We start from the raw sequence: 25,477 nt of genomic DNA, 5'->3' as shown, positions 1-25,477 counted from the left end.
TGTTGTGTGTTGATGCCCCACACAAAGTTTTTGAATGTTTGGCAATGTTCTAATTTAACGGCTCAAGAATCAATGAAGACATTTAAAAAGCCAATTTTACATACTTGGTTCTCCAAAAGAATTGGTGTCTGACAATGGACAACAATTTAAAATGTTCTGTCAAAGGTTAGGAATTGAGCTAAAGCACTCACCTCCACATAAACCTTCTGGAAATGGTTTGGCTGAGAGAACAGTTAATACCGTGAACGTATTTAACCCTAATAGGAGATTTTCCAAAGGGAGATGCGAGGAAATTAAATACTGAAATAGAATCACTGCTGCATACAGTAATACACTGGCATTATAACACTCAGTTCCATCAACTGGAAAATCTCAAAGGTCATTAATATTTCTATACAATACTGCAAATAATATCATCATAAAAGATTATACTAAAAATGTACATTATGAATCTGAGAGATTCTCAATTGGAACTCGAGTATACTATTACTGCCCTAAAAGAAAGATATATTGAAAAGGGGATGCAGTTTTGCTATTTATAAAGTGGAGATGTTGAGGCCCATATAGAAATGTGCACTATTCATTTTTAAAGATTCTTCATGAAATGGGAGGAGATTAGAAAAACTGCAGGAATATGATGATAGTGCGTATCCAGGTATATTTATATCCTCCAATTAAAAATTAAATGCAGCAGCAGGAACTAAGCAGCAGAGACGAAGACAATGCTAACAGTTTGTCTTCGAAGCAAGAAAGCAGCTCATGTTCGAAGGAAGCAAGCAGTCTTGGTCCAGGAAGCTTATTATTGAAACTCGTTACGGCAGTTAGCTGTTGAGTTGGTGGCTGAAGTCTGTTGGAACACATGACATCGAATATACCGTATTATTGAAACTCGCTTGTTCGCTGGCTGCTGAGTCCTTCCATTTGCTAGCACTTGGCAGCTGATACCCTAACGAGACCATGAGTTGCTTGATACAAGTCTTAAAGATGGACGTTTATTTTTAAGCTTGATGCTTGTAATGGAAATCGAAAAAAAAATGAGGATTAAGAAGAAATTGATATAATGCATGGGAACTTGAGGATCACAAATTTATGGGCATGTTTAGAGTCTCCAAAGTGTTGGCTCGAAATTTGGTGCATGATTTGTTTCCTTTGCTTCCAAGGTAGAGTAGGATATCAGCCATTCCTGACGATCTTAGGGTGAATTTATTAAGCTTTGTATTACAACTTGAAGTTTGCATATAAATGAACAAAATAAAGCAGTAATTAAGAGCACATATATATTTGAGCAATGTAAACATGGGGTGTGTAATTCACTGCACAATCTCATTGTATTTTAGTACAAGGTGAAAACTGGTAAACAATACAATAGATTTTCTTGTAAAAATATAAAGGACTTTAACATGACTACGTTAGCTTCGTTCATGGGGTAAGTCATGAATGTATGACTGTTCCATCAAATACAGGGTGCGAGAGTAGAATTGGCGTGGAAAATACACGAAGGAAAAACATCTCTAAAAGTTCTAATTTTAAACATTTATTGAAAATTCCAGAAACAAGAGCAAGATAATGCTTTATAGATTTTGGAGGTCTGGACACACCCACTTCATATATTTATAACATATTTTTAGAAACACGTACTTGTGTGTCTAGAAATTACTACATATCCGAAAACACTCCTGTCAATGGTTGTTTGGATCACTGTTGTGACCCACTGGAATATGAGCTCTAATAACAAGTCAACAATGGATAAATAAAAAATAAAAAAAGACACAAACACAGTACCCAGACTGTTCCAGGAAGGTACACTGGGAGCAAAGGTCAGGAGTGTTGCCAAACTTCAGTAGCACATGAAAATATATGAGTGAATCACTATTGTGATCTGCATGACTACTGTAGTGTTTAGGAAGTATTGTAAGGTATTATGAAGTTTGTGCACTATGGTATGTACTTTGGTGATACAGTGTTCCAATTATCATTTTTTTATGTGATACATGAGGGTTTCTATGCTTGCATGCGTGAAGTTTCTTCTGTAGCTTAGTGGCGTCTCGTGTCTTGGGGCTTCCGGGGCTTACCCCTAAAGAAAAACGGACGTATTCACGTAATTATCAATCACCATAACCCATATCTATCACACAGTCTTTTAAAAGGCGATTTTTACCCACGTAAATTCATCGTCTGTTGCAATGGATACGACAGCGCTCCTAGCGGCATTGATGTCAATTATCGCTTTCCGGGGCACGTCGCAAAGGAAGGCATGGCCTACACCCACCTACGCTACAGTGAAGGTCACATACTAGCAGAGAGAGGAGGGGAGAGTCCAATGGATTTGAGTGCTGATTCGGGGCTAGTTCCTTTGCGTCGCGTTCGATCTCGCGTGTTGTTCTGTAGTGTTTTGGTGGCTTTCATTCGCTATGTTTGAGTGAGTTTGGCAGTGTATATGTTCGAACAGAAATTGATGAAGGACATAGGATGTCAATTACAAGACACAATGAATTTGTCAGGAAAAATAGGCATATATTAAATAGAATTATCGATTGCTTAAAATTCTGTGGTCGACATGAACTTGCTCTACGAGGACATAATGAAAGAGAACAATCTTTAAACAGATGATTCTTCCCAGATTTATTATCCCTTCATAGAAGAGGGAAAGGGAAACTAAAGAGAGAACTTCGTGTTCTTTATTGTAGTGAAGAGTTGAAAAACATAAACTCTATCAGTAGATTGCATTCATTTTTTATTTAAAATTATTTAGAGGGTACCTTTTCAGAAACAGTAAAAATGACAAACATAGTTTTAATAACTCCAGTGGCAACAGCTGAATCTGAACGATGTTTCAGCACATTGAAGCGTATTAAAACCTGCTTAAGAAATGCAATGGGACAAGACAGACCAAATGCCTTGGCACTTGCTTACAATCGAGATAGAATACATTTCAAACATAGAGGGCTTCAACGAAAAGGTAATAACAAAATTTTCTGAGCAGAAGAACAGGAGTCAACGTTCGTAGAAAGGTATGTTTCACAACAATACCTGTTTCTTTTGTAACCATGTGAATTGTCATTATATTTTAAATTCTTTAAAAAATAAGCCCCGGCCAAATTTGAGGCCACGAGACGCCACTGGTAGCTTACCTCCTGATTTACTGGTCTTGTATTTTCTGTGTTTATACTTAGAATGAGTCTGTTGTGATTGTGACGGTGCAGTTGTTATATTTTTACTTGTATGTTGTGGAACACCTTACTTGTTAAAATTTGATCTATGCATGTTTCTGTATTTTTTTATGTGTATTGATGTAAGGATTGTTAGGAAGTCTCTTTCTTTTCTCTGCTTCTTTTAGTAGATCTATGTTGAAATCTCCTGCTACGACTACAGGTAAATTTATGACTATTATAGTTGAAAGGAGTGTTTATCGTTTGTGTAGGAATTTTGAAAAATCACTGTGAAGGGTTCTGTTTATACAGATTATTGGGCTATTTCATTTGTCATGGAACCAGTTTAGGGCTGTCATATATATATTTGGTCTAGGAATTAATTCGTGTGGTTGTTACGCACACATTGAAGCTGTAGTTCAAACACAAAATACATAAATACCTTAAGAAAAATATTGTCCATCGCGAGCCACCACTTTCGTCCATCTGTCAGGCAAGTTACGGATTCCGTGGCGAAAGAAGTCCTCATCTTTCGAAGCGATCCAGTCAGAGACCCATTTTTCAATATCTCCTGAAGAAGTGAACTGCTGTCCAATCAAATCGTTATTCATGCAATCGAACAAGTAGTAGTACGAAGGAGCAATATGGCGGGTGGGGTAAAACTTCCCATCCGACATTTTCTAAATAGGTTTTGATCGGTTTTGCGACATGTGGGCGAGCGTTATCATGTTGAAAAATAAGTTTATCATGTCTGTTCTCCCATTCTGGTCGTTTCCTGGCCAGAGCTTGCTTCAAACGCATTAATTGTTGTCGATAACGTTCTCCATTAATAGTTTCACCCGGTTGCAGCAGCTCATAGTACACCACACCTTTCATATCCCACCATATGCACAGCATAACCTTTGCACAGTGAATATCTCATTTCGGTTGTGATGGACCTGGTTCACCTGGCTTCACCTAGGCCTTTTTTCGTTTCGGGTTCTCGTAATGGATCCACTTCTCATCACCAGTAACAATGCGATGCAAAAACCCCTTTCTTTTCTGTCTTTGAAGCAGCAATTCACAAATGGTTTTTCGTCTTTCAACGTCTCTGTCTTTCAATTCATGTGGAACCCAATGTGACATCTTTTGAACCATTCCCATGGCTTTGAGGCATTTGGAAACTGTCGTTTCATCTTCCTGCGTTTGACACGAATCCTGATCGAGCAATGCTCTCAATTCTTCGTCTTCAAATTTTTTTGGCTGTCCAGGTCGCTCTTGTTCTTCCAGGCCCAAATTACCACTTCTAAACCGTGCAAACCACTTCAGACACGTGGTCACCATACACTTCCACCAAAATACGATGACTTTCGGTAGCACTTTTCTGCATGTTAAAGTAATGAAGCAGAACACCCCGCAAAAACACTTTATCTGGCACGAAGTACGCCATGTTCAGTTGACTACAAAATGCTGTTGTTGACGCGTCAATCAACTGCCCTATACTACGAACGATGCGCGCTGACAGGAGTTTTCAACGCATGTGTGGATACACGGAACTGTGGGACGATACGCTCGTTACGCCATCTCTTGTCCAGGTGCACGAATTAATTCCTAGACCAAATATATAAAATGAAAGAGGAGAGAGGAAACACTCACCAGACGCAGAAAAACTTTATTTGTTTATTTATTGAGAAAATTTCAGATACAGCACATGTGGCCATTTTACACTGAAATCGTTAACAATGAGAAAGCAATAATTATAATAAGCATAAAAAAAATTTAAAAAAATAAATAAAAAAAATAATTAAGAGTAACAAAACAACATAAAAGTGAATAGCAAATGAACAAAAAAATAAGTAAAAGATGGCACTATGTGATGTTAATTACAAGCATTTCTTCTGATAGAAGACCGAAAGGCAAACTCGGAGGAAAATATATCAATACTTGAGGGGAAATCATTGTATTGTGCTGCAAGTCTATAAAAGAGAGATCTTTTTTGAATTTCTAGTCTAGGATTTTTTTTTATAAAATAACCTTGTATTGCGAGTTGTGCGTGTAGGTACTCTGAAGTGGAATTTCTCAAGAAGTGTGTTGCAGTGGATTTTGCCATTCACAATTTTGTATAAATAACTGAAATCATTCTGCAAACGTCGCTGATAAGCAGTTTGTAAGTTTAGAAAAGACAAGAGATGCGGAGATGAAAAATTGCATAATGACGGAACCCTGTGACTGACTATAGCTAGGAAGAAGTGAAAGACTGAATCGATTCTGGAGAGGTGAGTGGGACATGCCATGGACCAGACGGGACAGCAGTATTCTATTATTGGGGAGATGAATGATTTGAAGTACAAGGTGAGGGCTGACATGTCACTAATTTCAGTGAAACGGTAGAGTAAACCTAAGAGACGCATGGCCTTTTTTGTGGTGCATAAAATATGTTCCTCGAATGTGAGCTTTTGGTCGAAAACAATGCCTAGGTCTTTGTGAGAGGATACTGCTTTGATGTTATTGCCAGAGATGGAGTAAGATGACTTTAACAGATTCTTCTTGAGAGAGATAGTGAGAGTAGTACACTTGTTAGGATGTAATGTAAGGTCCCATGTCAGGCACCAGGAAGTAAATGTTGCTATGTCATTCTGAAGAAGATGAGTATCGCCGGAAGTGGAGATTTCTCTGAAAATTTTACAGTCATCTGCGAAAAGAAGGTAATTGCTAGAGGGAGCTGCGAGATGGTCGGCAAGGTCATCGACGAATAATATGAACAAGAGAGGCCCTAGAACACTACCCTGTGGAACTCCAGAGAGGACAGGAAGAAAGTTAGAAACAGTTCCTGGAAGAACGACACGTTGTTGGCGATCGCTAAGGTAATCTGTGATAAGGGATAGAAATTTGCCATGAATGTTGAATCTATTGCATAATTTGTGAATCAGAAGACTATGACTAACTGTATCAAAGGCTTTGGCCAGATCAAATTATATTACATCTAATTGTGAATTATTTGAAATGCATTTCATAGCATGTGAGAGTAAAACAAGACAGGTTTGTAAGACAGGAGCTACCAGGAAGAAAACCATGTTGCTTAGAACTTAAGTACGGAGAAACAAATAGGTACAGTCTGTCTTTGATTACTTTTTCACAGATGATGGACATAGGAGAGAGTAAGGAGATTGGTCTGTAAGATGAAACAAAATTTTTGTTACCACTTTTGTGAATCGGTGTGATGTTAGCTTGTTTCCAAGCGTGAGGAAAGATGCTCTCCGAAAAACATCTGTTCAAGAGAATGGAAAGGGGATAGCACAGGGATTGCAGTTTTCCTGAGGAACATGGTGTTGATATCGTCCGGTCCTAGGGCACGGTGAACTGAAAGAGACGACAATAGATCCTTCACCTCATCGGGTGTAGTGACAAGCATTGTTAGAGAGGAGGAACAGAAGTTACCATGAAAATAAGCGTTGAAGAGTTCTGCCCTTCGGTCGCCTATCGCACTTTCACTATCATGCGTAATTTCAGCTGGAATCCTACTGTTATTTTTCCTTGAGTTTATTAGATTAAAAAAGTTTTTTTTGTTTTCCGGGATTGTTGCAGTGATATTGTCTATATGTTCCTTATATTATTTTTCGAAGGAGATACTTTGAGTGTCGTCGCAGAGCAGCAAAGGTATTGTGCGTGTGTTCACTCGGGAAGCCCTTCCAAAGTTTCCATGCTCGTGTCAGTACATTCCGCACTTCGAAGTTGAACCAACACGGAAATCTACGAGAAGATATTTTCCCTGTAGGCACGTGGTCCATCACTGCTGTTTGAATGACACCTGTAAATAGGTCAGCTGTCTCGTTGACGGTCCCGTCTTCCATAAAGCCCCAGGGGAAGGAGTCGAGGGAAAGTCTTATCTCCTCCCACGGCGCTCGGTTCCACAGGTAGTGTTTGTTCTGGATGGAGGTGCGATGACCTCTTCTAGGGTCATCGTGATGATTTGTCACATTCTCAGTGGTAGAAAAAAGGTTCATATAGTGAGAGACAACAACAGTGTCAGTGACATAGCGTGGGCTTCAGGGTTGCCAGATCCTGAAAGAAAAAGTAGACAGTTTCGCACACGAAACAATCATGTTGTTCCCTCGCCAGGCTGTCGAAAACTGTGAGTGGTGAAAGGTGCAGGGGGAGGTAAAGGGTGTTGCTGAAGGTGAGGGGTGTTACTGGGTGGCCTTGTTCAGGCCAGGGGGTGTGGTTGCACTCATGGTTGATATATAGACCCTTTGCCATCTTTGCGTACTGAGGTGTTGGTGGAGTGGGGCAAGGAGTGGACGGTCGCTACCTGGAAGCAGTCATTGAAGGGAATTTGTGGTGATTGGTGTGAATGGCAAAACCAAAATCCAGGTTTTGGGTGGAGGAGCGGTTGTTGTTGATGCGGAGGTTCAGGGCTGTGGATGTTTCCCCCAGGTAGAAGCTACCACAGATATTGCAGCGCCGATATTTTTTTTAAAAAAAAACAAGAAAATAATAGAAGAAATTTATTGTGATTGATAAATAAGTACATACCTTGGCTATTTTTCGACATAGTCACCATTAACCTCCAGACATTTCTGATAGAGTGGCACAAACTTTCGTATACCCTCTGCGTAAAAATCTGCCACCTGAGAGTGCAGCCAGTCCACAACTGAGCAACTTGAGCACGTCACTGTCGTTGAAACACTTCGATGCAAGCCACTTTTTCAGGTGAAGAAAAAGAAAGAAATCACTGGGGGCAAGGTCGGGGCTGAAAAGGGGAGAGTTGAATAGTTCCCATCGAAATCTTTGAATTGTCTCAACAGTACGAGCAGCTGTGTGTGGGCGGGCGTTATCATGGATCAGAAAAATTCCAGAGGGTAGCATTCCTCTCCGCCGATTTTGGATGGCACGTTGCAGATTATTCAGTGTTTCGCAATACACCTCTGCTGTAATTGTTCGTCCTGGTTCCAAGAATTCCACAAAAATCACACTCTTTTGGTCCCAAAACACGGTTGCCATGATTTTGTGAACTGATGGTGTTTGTTTGAATTTCTCCGCTTTAGGAGAACCAGAGTGCCGCCATTGCAATGATTGCTACTTCAACTCCCCAGTGGCGTACGCTATCCACTTTTCATCCCCCATCACTATGTGCTAAAAGAGGTCATCCCCATCCTCCCCCCAGCGAGCCCAAAAATCACGTGCAGCTGTCCTTCTTTGCTCTTTGTGAGCATCTGCCAGCATTTTTGGTACCCACCTCGCACACAGTTTGTGATACCCCAGGTTGTCAGTCACAATTTGATGCATTGTTTTCGCAGACACTTCTGGAAACTCTTTGGTGAGTTCAGATATTGTGAACCGGCAATTGGAACGCACTTTCTCGTTAACGCGTTCCACCAGATCATCTGTCTGAACACTAGGCCTTACGCTACGCACATCGTCATGGACATTTGAATGCCCTTCCCGAAACACTCTACACCATTGCCTGACCTTCCCTTCACTCATCATTGTCGGTCCATAAATGGCACACAATTCCCGATGGATGTCAGCTGCATTCTGTCCCACTCTGACGATTCTATCTCTGTTGCAAGCACAGAATACTAGGGCATGCTACTGCGCATGCTCAACTTCATCAGTGTTGCCAACACCACGTAAAAAATTATCGGCCCTTTTTTTGACATGCACCTCGTAAATGAGGTTAGAGCTGTAGCAGTTTCCTTTGGGATAGAGGGCGAATTTGCAGGTGGCAGTGCGGATCTGGAGGGCATGGGAAGCGACAAATATGGGGCAGGTTTTGCACTTTGGGCAGTTGCATTTGTAGGCTGGGGCGAGTAGATTGTGAGTAGGCAGATTGTGGTGGACCAGGATGTTTTGGAGATTGGGAGGGCATTTGAAAACCACTCTGGGCTTGTCGGGGAAGATATTTCTGGTGTCAGGATCACTGTGCAGGATGGGAAGGAGGGAACGTAGAGTGTCTGATTTTGTTGAGGTGGGGATGATATTGGGTGACAAGTGCGGGAGGGTTGGTGGCAGGTTTCTTGGTGGAGGTGTATGAAGCAGCTCGGGATATTTGTTTGGTAACCAGGGTGGAGGAATATCCATGGTTGGTCAAGGCTTGGTGTAGGCAGAGATTATAGTTCTGTCGGGAGGTGGATGAGGTGTTGACCTCTGAGGGCTAGGGAGAATGGGATGGCTTTCTTGGTGTGCAACGGATGGGAGGTGGAGAAGTGTATGCATTGCATATGGTTGGTGGGTTTGATCCACAGACTGTTCAAAGTGAAATCCAAACCACTGTATGCCTTAATTGGGTATCAAACCCAAGGCCCCTTGTTTACAAGTTGACAACATAAGCACTATGCAACCAGGGTGTTCGCCTTTACATACGTACAGTGGAATCTCATTTTTATATTTTTCATACAAACAAACCGAAGAGAATAAAAATTGAGGAAAATTTTATATTTTCCTATGTTGTTGCCATGATGATTGAATGTATAAAGGGGGATGATGCAAAATCAAGGCTCTAATGTATATACATTATGGTCACGGTTGCCATTAGCATTCTTTTCTGTTTGAAAATGGCAAAATCTTTATTACATTTGGAACAAACAGGAAATAATATGAATATCTGTGAGAAATTAAGTAATTAATAAAGTTTTGGCTGAACCTTTGGCTGATGCCAGTCCATCTGTTTTCAAATTTACCTCATTTTGAAAAACCAACATGATATTCCGAAATCTGAAAAATTACAATTCCCTCTCGCTGGGGTTTGCTTTCGCTATTGTCTACATATTATCAACAATTTAATATACTTACTGTTCCGCAACACTCCACCCTTACCGGGCCGCTTCTGGCAGGAAAAACCCAAATAAACAACTAAATAGGCTCGTTAGTTCTGGGTTCCCATCCCGTTTCTCACCAGAGCGCTCAGAACCAAAGAATCAATCACAGGCAAGAACTTACTGAAATTAATGTTGCAGGGTGATTGCTGAAAACTCGCAGAAATGGGCTTTATACATTTATTTACAATTTAACAAGACAAGGCTCGGATTCTTCCAATAATTCTCTAATTTACATTATTTACATTCCTCTAACTTGAGCCCCATGGCAGAACTGCCAAGTGGAAGCTAGCTAAGCATTGGCAGAACTGCCTCGGGATGCTTTTCTCATGGGAGGACATTGGAGCCCGAAGATCGCTCTCCCTTATAGCCACAAATCTATTGCAAATATCTGGACAATAGCAAAAGCAAATATGAAGGAGGAATTCTAAGCATATGTATTTCTCCACATTTCAGAATATCTTAGTGGTTTTCCAAAAGGAAGAGGAAAATTTCGAAAAGAGCTGCCCTGATATTAGCAGATTGTCCAGCCAAGCCTTAATGCAAATATATCGGACCTGGTTAATTAATTAAGCAAAAGTGTTTATCTCCAGGTTATATCTCTTGGCATGATCCAGTTGCATGGAGTACTGTCTTAACTAGGACTCGGTATCGGTGAGTATCAGTTGATTTTCTTTTACCGATACCATCTGTTACCAAAGATTTTCAGTGGCTAGAAAAGTGGGCAAATGCAACAGCTTGTCTCAACATTTGTATTTTTTAAAAGTTTCTTCACCCTCCCTTGTAACAGATTGGGAGACCAGCACAGGAAGTTCCATAGATTTTCCTAGAAACACTGGATAAAACCCCGCCCTCCTGGGAAGCATATGGCAAGATCAAAGGCATGGGTAAGTGAATGCTGAACCTAAACATGAACATGAGGGAATGGAACTGCTTAGTTAACGCTGTGGGAAATAAACCATTCATTGCCAATTCTTGCTTGAAGCTCGTGTTGGTAACATAGGTGGATGTTTTTAACCGAAAAGTTCAGAATGCCATTGGCTAATGGCACAGTAGCTTATCTTGCCAGCCAACATTTCACTCGTATCCAACTCGAGAACCCAAATCAGTTAGCTGCTCAACTCTTTCACTTTCAATAATTCGACTTTCGGCTAGCGACCAAGTTGGATACCGAACAAGAAGACTCACTCGTGAGCTAAATGTGAACTTTCAATAATAAGCTCCCAGGAACCGGTTTGTCTAAGAAGCAAGAGGCTAGTTTTGGTCTAGGACGTAGATTGATGGGAAGAATGAAATCTCAAAGAATAAAAAGGCCAAGAGTATTTTTTTTGTTTTCTCTGGATGGGGAGAAGATTGTTCTATACCATAACATGCATTATTATGCATGGTGAACTGGCAGCTATGGCCAGGTGCATTACTCTGTGCATAGCAACTATTATGCGTCTGTTTACGTGTATCTTCATGACTTTAAGTGTGTTACAATGTAAATCCACCTCGTTATTAGTTAAAATATATTATTTATGAAGTTCCACTCGTGACATGTGTATTTATATTTATTTCACGAAGACATAACACTATGTATATTCATTGATGTATAATTCATTTTGAGTTACAGACAGTTGCCATTAGGGCGTTTCAATTCGGACACCCAGTACTTTCACAAACTGCTATACTGCAATATTTCATCTTCAGGATTAACAAAACATGGCACAAATATAATTGTCGGAATTATCTGCACTTTTGCTGTAATTTTCACTAGGTAAGCCATACTGTTTTCTGTGCATGCATGTAAATAGTGGGTGCATTTGTAGTTCCTATAGTGCATTATTTAACTTTCATCACCTATTTTCTTTTCTTGTTGTTGCATGGTAAACATGGTCGCTCCACTCACCATTTGGATCAAAGGAGAGGAGCGAATAGTGATCCAATTTTTGTTGTCTGAATGTGCACCAGGGGCCAAAACCTACTCAAGGCTTTCATCACAATATAGGAAAAGTGCTTTTTACAGCAAAGTGAATGGTTTGAGAAAGTCAACACCAGCTGAACAAGTGTCAAGCACGAAGAAGGAGAAAGATGCCCAAAATTCAGCAATAAAAAATTAGCAATTTTGTGGTGATGTATAACTAAAACTGGGGTAATCATACTGCATCTCACTGATTGCATGGCAATACAAATAAGATGAAGCCATGAATTTTCACAACAAATAACATCACTTTCCAATACATACATTCCCAATATTTTTGGTGAAACACAATGAGATCATAATTTTAGCTTACGGTTGTTTTAGCAATCTCTTCAGATTCCTCAGCAGTAGATCCAGCAAAGTCCAATTTCTCATCCAGCAATTGCTCAGCAATGATCTGTAACACAAGACATACTGATGAAACAACAGGAAAGCCACACATGTAACACTGAAGGTATACCAATAAGAAACATTTACTGGTACTGACAAGAGTACTAATATACAATTTACCAAAAGCAAGTAACTGATAAAGAGAGATATTTCTACAGAACCACTTCCTTATACAGGATGGCGCATATTGTACCTACCAATTTGATTGATTGATTGATTGATTTTAGTTTACTTTACTTTGCGCTTTGTGCCTCATGGCTAATTTGCGAAGATGGGGATGAGTGATGAAATGATGAAATTGATGAATGGACATTCACAAACAACCAAACCCGACCGGGATTCGAACCTGGGACACTTGGCGTCGCAGCGCGATGTGCTAACCACTCGGCCACAGGATCGGGCCTACCAATTTGAGTTGGCAACTCTGCCAGAATGCACATGTGGAGAGTTGGGAGTCAGGCAATTAGTATACCATGGAGCATTGGCTGGTGCAGACGTGAATTGTAGCGGTGGAAGCCTTCATCCAAACAGATGGGCACTGCAGAGGCACCTGTTCCAGAGACACAGAATTCTGCGGTGGGTTAGACAGTGGAGCACCATGGGTATTGTTGTGAACCATCAGTTGCAGAAAAATACATGCTATTCCACAGGACATGTTAAAATGCGTGTCATGAAAGCCTTCCCGCATAGGCTCGAACAGTGCATCCAAGCAGGAGGAGGACATTTAGAGGACGTTATTTGCAAGGTCCACTGATGTCTGTGTTCTCCATATTACAAACTTTATTAAATGCCTATGTGTATATTTTTATTTTATAACCATATAAAGTTACTACAAGCACTCACCGTGTTTCTATTGTCCTTTTAAGTTGGTAGATACAATATGTGCCATGCTGTATAATATAGTGAACAGTTTACTCTCATGCATTCCCATCTTAGAAGAAATTTGTAAAGACAACACTACACATTAATTAAAGCTTGGCTCCGGCCATGTGCCAACATTGTAATATTATAAAAATATTGACCTTGGCACTCGTAAGGTTGTTTCACTAAGTTCACTTCACTTCTTCAGGATAGACTTTCAAATATGAGCACTTACATGTTGGAAACTGAAACATTAAAAATTATAAAACCAGGTATCCATAGGAAGGTTAAAATGGTTTTTGTACTAGTCAATAAAGAAAAGTTAAAACATGTTTCCTATGGCAGAGTATGGCCTGTACGTCCACTTTACATGTAGTAATATAATCATTTCAACCTTCCTATGGCCATCTACTTTCATACTTATAGCACTGCAGACTCCAACATGCAAGTGCTCCTGTTTCAAAATTCATCCTTGAAGAAGCTAAATAAACTTCTCGAAATATAGGATAACCTTACAAAGTGTTAAGGTGAGAACCTTTGTATAATAATGTACATTAATTTTACTCTTTATTATTCACAAGAACAACTAAATCAATCACCTTGTGCCAAGGTGGAAGACCTTTCTTCTAGCTCTTGGCTGCTAGGTACATTGAAGGTTTTGTCAGTTTTATGCTGGAATTATCTCTGGGATGATCCTTTAATTTTAGGAATCAAAGGAAGAGGGGTGACTATTTAGTCTTACATTAATCAACAATTTAATGTTAAATTTAAAACTAGTAATGGGAGGATGCTCCAGAATTCTTAGATCCTTATTACTTGTAGAAGTTGTTCCGGGATTTTCCATCTGAAGGGGGAATAAGAGTGTAAGTTAATTTTTAGTGCAGTGTAAAGGTAAATTTAGCACCAAAATGACAATAATCTTACACTATAAAAAAAATAGAGGGTTAGGATGAAAATTTGGGGAGGTGTCAGGGGTGCATGTTGATAAATCACGGATTATTTTAACTGACAAAGGAGACATTTCATTTTAGACTTAATGGTGAGTTCGCTTATTTTAGATGTCAAAGGGCTAATGGTGATCAATAATTGCTCTTATGTAAATTTGCGACTTATTGTTTAATTCAGAAGTCTCTGTGGAGAGGAAAGTTCAGCTCCCCATCTCAATCATAAGGTTTTTTAAAGTATCAGTTCACCAATATTATTTTTAATCATACTGATATATAAAAAGTAAAAAAAAGTAAAGTGCTCCCCTGTGCTTAGCACCACACCATGAAGGCGTATAGGGGGTGTGGGGGGTAACGCCCCACACTTTCTTGATCCGGTCGTGTGGGGGTGATGTGATCAGCATCACGCCCGTGATGTGATCAGCATCACGCCCCTGACCGCCTTTAACCCCCAGGGTTTCCCCCCGTACCCATGTCATTCGATGCTGGGGCAGCTTCCAACGTTAGAAAAGTTACTGGATTTGAACCCGGGACCTTTAGCATGGTAGTCAGATGCATTACCGACTGAGCCACCATGGCCACATCTTATATATATCTTACTGATATATACATAATAAAATGGGAAGAAACAAAATATAAATTAACACTTAGTATAAAGTGCGAACAGTACAACTAAAGGAGTATCTGAACAGTTCAATCAGGACAGTGAGGATGGGAAGTGTAGATGTAATTACTGACAAATACATCCAGGAGACATGACCATCTGGGTGACCTAGACATTGAGTACTTAATTGAACTCACAATCTCATGCCCGACCCTGTGGCCGAGTGGTTAGCACATCGCGCTGCGACACCAAGGGTCCCGGGTTCGAATCCCGGTCGGGCTTGGTTGTTTGTGAATGTCCATTCATCAATTTCATCATTTCATCACTCATCCCCATCTTCGCAAATTAGTCAAGAGGCACAAAACACGAAGTAAAATAAACTAAATCAAATCGAAAATCAAATTACAATCTCACAGGTTCCAGATATACATGATTTAACTTGTCACTTAACTAAAGGAAATGTTTCATCTGTCCAAAAAGTACTTATACTTACAACGGAGGTTATCTAAGTGTCCCCATCCGATTTCCATGAAACTTGGCAGGTGTATAGAGGGGCCCAAAGGAAGAAATAAGTGGTTTTTTTTAATTTCGGTTAAAAAAACTGTTTTAGGGGGCAAATCAACCCCTCAAATGTCAAGATGAGGAGAAATTGAAGTGAGGATCTGATCCCTGTGTCCCCCTCCGATTTCCATGAAACTTGGCAGGTGTATAGAGGGGACCAAAGGAAGAAATACTTGTTTTTTTTTGTTTCGGCTAAAAAATAAAAGGTTTTAGGGTAAAAACCCTCCCTCAAATGTCAAGATGAGGAGAAATTGAAGTGTTTGCCCCTAAAACAGTTTTTTAGCCGAAAAAAAACTGGAGGGGGACACAGGGGTCAGATCACCACTTCCATTTGTTCTGATCTTGACATTTGAGGGGGGGGTTTGCCCCCTAAAACAGTTTTTTAGCCGAAACAAAAAAAAAACATGTATTTCTTCCTTTGGGCCCCTCTATACACCTGCCAATTTTCATGGAAATCGGAGGGGGACACTTAGATAACTTGCCTTGTTAGTTTATCAGATAAGGTGATGTATTTATTTTTTTCAATTAATTTCAGAGTCCACTGCTACAAACTCGTGGTTGGACTTAATCAGTGTATGAATGTTTCATGAGTAATGAACAAAAATTAACGTACAAAATAAGCAAATATTCCGTATCATGTAATTTTTCAAGTATAAAGATATACTTTGAATTTTCTCACCACTGCACAGTGGGCCAGAATTCTGAAAATGAGGACAAAAATCTGAATTCATGAATAGAGATACTTTACACTGTCAGTATTTCTAATAACATAATATAATACATAAAGACATAAAATGATTGAAATTCTGTAGTTATTCATATGATGACAATGCAAAATAAACTAACATCTTTGTGTACAAAGAATGCCCTGTGTTCATGTACTGAAAAAAAACTACAGTTTGCAATCTAATATATAAAAATGGATATATGTGTGTATGTTTGTTCCGGCATAACTCTCGAACGCCTGGAGTGATTTCAACCAAACTTGAAACACGTATCACTTGCAATCTCGAAAAAACAAGACACCCCTGGCATCCATGGGGGTTGGGGGGGAGGGGTGACATGTAAAAATAATCTAAAACGACCGATATTAGTGTGGAATCCATATTTTTCGGTGTCTCTAAGATGAATAGTGACACTCCCAATGGCATTCCACTTGGGAAAGAAGAAACAAAAGAAAGAAGGAAAGAAAGAATCATCACCTATCAGGATGGGGGTGAGAGGGGGTGAAAATAAAAATGACCAAGATTAGTGTCAAATCCATAGTCTATGGAGTCGCTAAGCTAATTGGCGACATTCACGATGTCCAAACTTGGTACACACATGACTTACAATCTGGAATGAAATACTGTGGGGGTAGGACACACCTGGCAGCCCTAGGGTTGGGGGTGGGAAGGGGGTGAATGTAAAAATAATAAAAAACGACCCATATTAGTGTGGAATCAACAGTTTTCGGGTTCGCTAAAATGAATAGTGACTCTCCAAATGCCGTTCAACTCCAAGACACCCCTGGCACCCCTAGGGATAGGGGGGTGGGAAGGGTGTGACATGTAAAACAACAGATATTAGTTTGGAATCAATAGTTTTCGGGTTGCTAAGATGAATAGTGACACTCCCACTGCCATTCAACTCCAAGACACCTCTGGCACCCCTAGGGTTAGGGGTGACATGTAAAACGACTAATATTAGTGTGGAAACCATAGTTTTCGGGGCTGCTGAGATGAATAGTTACACTCCCGATGCCATTTAATTTATTTATTCTTGCTCTTGGAGGTGGAACTAAAAATGTTGTTCATAAATTGTTGTTAAATTTATATTGTAGTGAATCTGTAAAAGATATTACTTTATAATTTGTATACTGTACTTATGGTTTACCCGTAAATAAAATTAGTTACATTTTATGCTATAATTAGAATTCATTAAACACACGGGCCACACCGGGTAATCAGCTAGTATCACATAAAATCAGTTAAATCCTGTGCTTCTTGACATGCAAACACTACCAAATGGAAGTGCAATGGTGCAGTCGGTAGTGTGCCTGATTGCCAGGCAGGGACATGGTTTGATTCTGTGTTGGGTGATCTCTGGTCAGAATTTTTTCCCCACCTTGTTCCTGCATAAAAGCAGCTCTGATGGTTACACAGCATGTAATAAATGGTACCAGGAGGCAACCAGGGGAGGGAGGAGGGGCAGCATGATGCTGATCGCGCATTACCTCCACAAATGGCCGAAAGAGTGAATATGTCGAGCCTCCAATTTCCCCCATATTCCTTCATGGCACAGTTAATTTCACCTACCTTTCACTACGAAATAAATTGTAAAGTGCACTGTGTTCACATACTGACAGATAAACCTTAAACTTCACTTTCACTGTTACCAGTGGATAGATTATCAATGATCAGGCAGATTGTTGGGGTTCATCTGACACTCCGTGATGTCGAGCAAGCGAGTGATGCTTCTGATAGTGTACATGATTTCTTAGCAAGGCCGAAATCTTGATATTAATGGATCAGATGAGATAAGCAGATGACGATATTTGTTGGTAGAAATTCTGGAGGTCTTGCGGGAAAGTTTCTTAATTCTGCATCTTGAGCCTCCTCAGAGAGCTGCCGACTGGAATGGCTGCTATAGTATCTGGACCGTGCACCAAGATCTTGTGTAGGTCATCGGGCATACAATACCAGAAATATTCTGCTACATTCTGCATATTCACAAAAACTGTGGATGGTAATACGGTGACATGATGATAGTGTTTACAAAATATCTGCATCGTTTGATGCCTGTGATTTCGACTGACTTTTTTAGGATCCTGAAAGAATTGGTGTGTTGTCTTGCCATCATTGGAGGTGCCACCACCATCTAGTTCAGGTTTGTCAACGGCAATGCCCATGAAGCATTTGAATTTCTTCTGGATGTTTAGTTTTTGGGCTTTCGTCTTTGCTTTGTGTTCTCCACAAGCCTGTCCCCTCTTGAATTCGAGTCAATACAACATGTGAAGGAAGAAGTCAAGAATCAAATCCATGCACGTAGGATTGACAGTCAGAACTGAGTATTTCTCACTCTTTGAGTGACCTTGTCAAAACTGTTCATTTCTGTTGGCCAAGCATCACAAATGTAACACACCTGAGCAGATAATGCACTGCTCCCTTTGTTGCAAACTAATGTGCTTATTTGGCAGTGTGAAGCTGTATACAACTGATATTATTTCTCCATTTCGTAACTTCAAATTAGCACGAATTAGCAGTCAATTTTCTCTTGATTGCATTTATGAGACCCATTGAATCATTCGGCATAAATATCTTCATCCCACCTCATTGCACAAATTTTGAAAGTCAAATGGGAGAAACACATCATAGAAACTCAACTGAAAACAGCAGGGTATGAACCTGCTCGTATAGCGATGTCCACAATTCAGTAAATCAATTCATACTCTACCCACAGAAAGTGCATACCTTAACAATATGTAGAATATGTGCAACAGAAGCCCACACAGTTAATGTTCTGATAATTCAATACCTATCTCAATGGGTGAAACTGCACGCGAGACATTTGTGAAATGGCATTTGGCAAAAGTATGGGTTTTGATCTACTTAAATCCTCATGTTAACACTTGGATGAAATTTTTGAGGCAGCCCCATCAGTGTTCTACAGGGAAATAATGGTTTAAAGGCTCTGCTTTGAAGTAGGAATATCTATTTTTGTCCCCATTTTCAGAATTCTGGCCCACTGTGAACTGTATTATCATATTTAATGATTAGTGGACACCTGGTTTAAAATAAAACCACCAGCATGTGGGTAATAACATGAAGAGAAACTACACGAAACATTGCCTATTGAGTAGGAGGAAGGAAGCAAGGATGAGTTACTATGTAACACCTGAAATGTATGAACTAGTGACTACACAAAGAACTTTTTCTAAGAGCCAATAACAATAATGGCACAAATAATATGTAATTATAGTAAAAAATAGTAATATATTACTCTAGATAACTATCTACCAACACCCCCCCCCCAAATTTCAACCAGAAAGTGGCAAATGCCAATAAACAATTATTACAGTAGATTTCTACATAAATAGAGTTCAAAAATTGACCGTTTTTCCTCGAGTATGTAATATACAATTTCTACTGTAATGACTAATACCTCAGTATATCAACTTGGGGTATAGTGCATCCAAAACAAATTTACATTTAGTTACTTTCAAAAAAAAAAAAAATTGACTCCCCAGAAAATGTGTAATGTTTCTATGACTTTTCCCCCAAACATAAATTCACCGACTTTTCAAGTTTCCAGACTGGTAGCCAATCTGACATTATAATTTAGTGATGGACATTGTACATGTTATACATAATCTAGAATAAAGTAACCAAGAGTTATTTCTTGAAGTAACAGTAACTCAGTTACTCTTAAAAGCAACTTCACAAAGACTGGATTTGATAGAACAAAACTAATCACATTTATGGGCAAGGTAATTGTTTTGAATATATTTATACAGGGTGATTCAAAAGTCGCGCGACATAGGACAACTCCGTTATTTGTGCAGATACCGAACAAACGATAGAGGGCGTAAGTGTAGGAAATACGTTGTTGGAAATCATGAGCGTAATTGTTGCAACAGCAGGTGGACCATTTATTAGTCTTGTTATTAGTTATTGCTGCACAGAAAAATTCAACATTTTGTTCTTGTTTCCTGCACACAATGAAAATAATACAAATGCAACATCACGGTCATGATTTCAAACATATGTCCAACAATTTTGCCCTCTATCGTTTTTTCGGTATCTGCACAAATAACGGAGTTGTCCTATGTCGCGCGACTTTTGAATCACCCTGTATATTTAACCACTTTATCAATTTCTTGTTATATAAAGGAAAATGATTCATTACCTTCTCAATAACAGCATCTGAGTCTTCATCATCTGATGAAGCCACATTCTCTTCCTCTTCCTTCCCTTTTACACTTTCCTCTTCTTTCCCTTTTACACTTTCCTCTCGTTTCTTCTTTGCTTCTTCTAAACTAAAAGACACAAGCAGAAATTTTTCTACCTCAGTATCACATGAGTCAGGCCAAATTCTGTTTAGTCTAATGCATATTATATACAGTACCTAATAATTTATAATAACTTTGTGCTTGTACCGGAGTTTATTTTAAATGAAAGATGATAACTTTTAACCCATGGGCACCTCTTCGCACAATATGTAAGAACACACAAACAGTGAAACCATACTTTCTGCTAACAAGTGTGCCTGTATGGTCTCAAAACAATATTAATTGATCTGAGCAAACTGTGCACATCTGTAATGGATAGAATACTTTACATAGAGATGTAAGTTGTGGAAACGAGGCCAGGCATCAGCTTGATAGTTAATTGATAACTAGATCAGTGATGGATCATGTTATGTGGTCAACTTTTGGACTCAACAATGAAATTTCCTTGGTTCGATTTTGTCTTAACATGGTAAATATTAACATGGCTTTAGTCAATTTAGTCCAGTCCTTTCCTCTAAATCTCCATTTTATTTCAGCTACTTTTGTTAAATTTTCTAGTGTTTCCAATTTATTCAGCATGACAGATCGTCTGAGAAACTTTTAAAGCTCATTTTCACTATTATTAAGAACTGTAGATGGGTGTTCTTTATGAGTGTCCCTTCATCTCCATCTAACCATCAATCATTCTCATCGCTGTGATCAGCTAAAAGTGGTTGAAAAGTGACGTAAAATAATACAAATATCATTGGCACAAGTTTGATCTCTGACTGAGACATTATTTTCACATACATTTTCAAGTTTGTAAATTATATTAGCTGGATTTAGTATTCACAAAAAGTATGTTGCATTTAGAGATTTTTAAATGTTGCAAAAACCTAACTTGAAATGCTGCTAACATGAAAACTGAGGGGGAGAGAGATTCACACTGGGTTTGCTGCACAAATAAAACTTGTGATTGCCTGTTCAGCTCATGCAGGCATAATTATGATTTCTGATTTGTCAAGCGACTGTATGGTTGATTTGGTGTTTAAAGTCCACTTTATGCACAGTAAGGCTAATTGGGACTGGACCTACAGTTTAAAGTGTATATTCCTTAACAATGCTGTCCAGAAAAATTTTAGAAACTGGTATCTATCCTATGAGACGGAAAAAAGCTTTAGTAACACCAATTCATAAATCAGGTGAAAAGCATAACGTTTGTAATTATCGTCCTACATCACTCCTGCCTATTTTTTCCAAGGTATTGGAATAGCTTATATAAGACCACCGTAAATTGCACCCCAACAACATGGTTTGGTACGTGGGAGATTAATGGTTACAAACTTAGCTGCAATAACACAGGATATTGCCGTTAGCTTTAATACCAGACAACAAATGCATGTTATTCACACTGACATGAGTAAAGCATTTGACAAGCTGAATTACGTAATTCTCATACAAAGACTACCTTCAGTGGGGGTATCAGGTCAGCTATTAGAACTGTTAACTAGTTATATATCAAACCGTACACAAACAGTTGTATTGAACAGTTTTTCATCTTCTGAAAGGTGCCATCTGGAGTGCCACAAGGTCCCAACTTAGGCCCATACTTGTTTCATTATTTGTAAACCATGTGCCCCTAAAAATGCAAAAAGCTAAGGTCTTAATGTTCGCAGATGATGTAAAGTTCAGATTCTGTCAGTAGAAGACTGCATAAAACTGCAAGATGATTTGAACAATTTTGCCGAGTAGTGTACACAAACAGGAATGGTCCTGAACGTAGATAAATGCAAGATTGGACCTTTTAGTAATAAGCAAAGAGTTGTCTTTTACGGCTATAGTATAGACAATAAAATAGTTCAACGAACAAACAATGCCATAGATTTAGGCATTACGTTTACTTCTGACTTAACATTTAATTGTCATTATCAAGAGATCATAAAAAAAAGTCTGAAGCTTGTAGGTTTTATGAGGAGAAACTTTTTGCATCTCAACGGTAAATATATACATCTCACTAATTCGCCCGATGTTAGAATATTGCAGTTCAATCTGGAATCCTCAGCAAAAGACTTGGGAGGATGTAGTGGAAAAGGTACAAATGCAAATGGTCAAATGGTTGTGTTTTAAAAGCGATACTGAATATCATAATAGAAATTATGTAACTTTATGTTGCCATTTTGGTATCAATACCTCGAAAGACAGAGAGATTTTAATGATCTAATGTTTTTGCGTAAATTAGTAACACACGATTGGCTATGTTCTGAGCTGTTAGAGAGAATAAACTTCCATGTAACACCTTTTAGAGCAAGGAACATAACACCTTTTTTACATGTCATTCTCAAGGTTAAAGATACACACAAAAACTAGCCAATAATAAGAGTTCAGGAATTATTTAATGAATTATCCTTAGTGCATGATTTGGATATATTTTTTGATTCATGTTATGCTATCAGATTTGTCTGTAAAAGAGTTTTAACTGTATTTATATTTTTTCACACTATCATAAATCTTAACATTATTTTATGTATTAACAGGGCTCGAAAAATCCTGGTCACCATGGCGACTAAAAATGTGAAACTGGCGACTGTGATCTTTTGCTGTAATATTGCCGTTTTTTAAGTTTGCATGTATGACATTTTGAAAATTCTAAGTTCAAATTGCGGTACAGCGTAAGTTAGCAAATTGTTTTTTTATCAATTTTGTGAACATTCTATAGAATGCAGTAACAATTTCTTTCTTCTTGTCCCCGTACACCCCCCCCCCCATTTCCTGCTTTTTCACATGATTTAGCGATGTTTTGAATACAGTGATGATCAGCTTCTTATAGATTGATTGAGTTTTGATTGATTTGCTTTATTTTACTTACCTTGTTTTATGCCACTTCTGGCTAATTTGCTTGATTGATTGACTTAGTTTTTATTTTACTTCGGATTTTGTGCCTCTTGGCTAATTTGCGAAGATGGGGATGAGTGATGATATGAATGAACACTCACAAACATCCATGCCCAGACCAGGATAAGAACCCTGGGTCCCTGGCATCGTAGCACGATGTGCTAACCACTCTGCCACAATAGCAGGCTCAGCTTCTTATAGTATGCACAATTGTTAGGTGGTGGTTTCCTGGCACCACATTGTTAAAACCATATTTGTGTACAATATGCTCAGCATAAATGGGACTCGGTCCTGTGATGGACTAATAAAGAAATTAAATGAACTACTATGTGCCTCCTCCGGGTATCAAATCCGGGACCCCTTGATTACAAGGTGACGACGCTACCAGCGGCGTAGTGCCCACGTAAGGCTTGTAAGTCCACCTTACAAGTTGAAATTATTGAAGAAAACATATTTCATTCCCGTATTTATCGCTTGAACACACACAGAAATATCAGACTGCAAGTAGAACTTTTAACGAAATATTTGAGGACTTGTTTTGATTCGAGTTGTTTCTCTGTAAGGCTTCTTCAGAGGACTTACGTGTAGGTGAATGGAAGGAATGATTTGGACTCGCCCATGGTGGGTGTGTTTACTTACGTAGTATCTTCTCAACCAATGACAGGGCACCCCGATTCTGAGCCAGATGTAATGCGCATTACCAGTGGGTGATAACTGGCGAGAATATCTGTTCCCAGGCAGGCGAAGCTTACGTTGGCATGGTTGCCGCTGCGTATGACTCATATGCTTGCCACGGTCGGAAGAGGACAAGGAAATTCGACTCCCATGTTTTTTCAACAATGCTTGACGGGAGGTGTAACAAAACGGGTGTCATTTTTAATGTGTAAACTAACTATTAAGTTCACAAACGAGATGGTTTAATGTTGGATATTACCTCCATTAGAAGCAGCAAAGTTAACGATAAAAGAGGAATGTCTGGCAAGCCTAGATCCGGCAGCGCTCGCAAAGTTTGGCGCGTGCATCCCAGTTACCCGTAATGTTAAAGCATGCGCGTAATACTTAGCGTTATGATTTACAGAATTTTTTTTACCTTTTCCTTTCACTAAGTTGCTTGATATGCTTTTGAAAATGTGCGCAAATATCGTAACCATGATAATGAGTAATATTCTCGAATGCATTTGCATTTGCAAATTGTATTCTACGCATTTCCCACAATAAGAATAAAAATATGACATGACCTTTCCAGAAGAAGAGTTTGTGTCCTTAACTAAGCTGTATGCAAGATTTTTCAATTGCTACCAGTTGAAAGTTGAGCTACAGGTAATTTATTCTGAAGCCGAATATCGAGTAAAGAGTGTGTTTGAACTTCATGAGTACTTGCGTACTACCCACTTGAATGAAGCTGTTGAACAAGTGTACAAACTAACAGAATTGTTCCTCACTGTTCCTGCCTCAAGCTCGTCGGTGGAAAGGTCGTTTTCTGCACTGAAGAGAATTCATACATTTCAACGTAGCACACAGACTCAGGCAAGGAAATCTGACTTGGGACTGATATCCATTGAAAAGGAGCTGCTAAAGAAATTGACCAGAAACTCCCGATTTTACGACGACGTGATCGAGGTGTTAAGACTAAAGGATCGTCGGATCGAGTTACAGTATAAATGAGAATTTTCATTAAGTAATACATATGCTATTATTGTTAACATAGAGTGTGTGCATTTTGTGTTTGAAATTGAGTATGCCCATACATGGCTTAGATTCAAATAGATTATATTTAGTTAAAATGTTTTTGGGTTTTCTTTATCCAATATTCAGGTCAGGTTTATCTAAGGAAGCCTTACACCTTTCATTGAATCACGCTACGCCACTGGACGCTACCATGCGTCATCGGGGAGGCCCATGTATGGTTAGAATTTGAACACATTTTGCCTTCATCAGCTGACAAAATTCTGGACTGCTAGTGTTGCCAATCAGATTATACACCACTAATTCTCTCATAATGTTGCCATTCCTAAATCCACTAAGACATGCATGTGACAGCTATTGTTTGTAAACATGGATTAGCATTCACAAAACTGTAAATTATGACCCTGTGATAGTTTATCACTTTTCTCTCTGAAATTAGGGTTCTGGGACAGAAACCTTCTCCAACATGAGGCATTCATTAATATCCAGTTTTAATCATTACATAATGCAGCACTATTCACAATTACATTCTCTCCAGGATCAAATCAGAATGACTAACTGAATCAACAAAAATTCGGAAGGCACCAGCCCTGTGCATGCCAAGACTCTCATAACAGAATAAAATGTGGATAACAATCTCATGAAAATCGATCAATTTCATTTA

The 25,477-nt window shown here is 39.1% G+C and overlaps 1 protein-coding gene across 5 annotated transcripts in view; it reads right to left on the bottom strand.

Annotated features, from left to right (window-relative positions):
• The window catches only part of LOC145985879 (abscission/NoCut checkpoint regulator-like), a 438,255-nt gene that overhangs the window by 8,226 nt on the left and 404,552 nt on the right, over positions 1–25,477 (bottom strand). For all 5 annotated transcript variants that reach the window (XM_083120003.1, XM_083120006.1, XM_083120004.1 and 2 more), the window contains 2 exons: positions 20,154–20,283; positions 12,220–12,303 (listed from right to left, as the gene is read on the bottom strand). In XM_083120003.1, the coding sequence (XP_082976129.1) occupies positions 12,220–12,303; positions 20,154–20,283 (214 nt within the window). The remainder of the gene's footprint in view (positions 1–12,219; positions 12,304–20,153; positions 20,284–25,477) is intronic.

The sequence above is a fragment of the Lepisma saccharinum genome, chromosome 3 (assembly GCF_977018435.1).
Source record: "Lepisma saccharinum chromosome 3, izLepSacc3.1, whole genome shotgun sequence".
NCBI lineage: Eukaryota > Metazoa > Arthropoda > Insecta > Zygentoma > Lepismatidae > Lepisma > Lepisma saccharinum.
The sequence above is the reverse complement of the archived record's forward strand: the minus strand, read 5'-3'. Positions and strand labels throughout refer to the sequence as shown.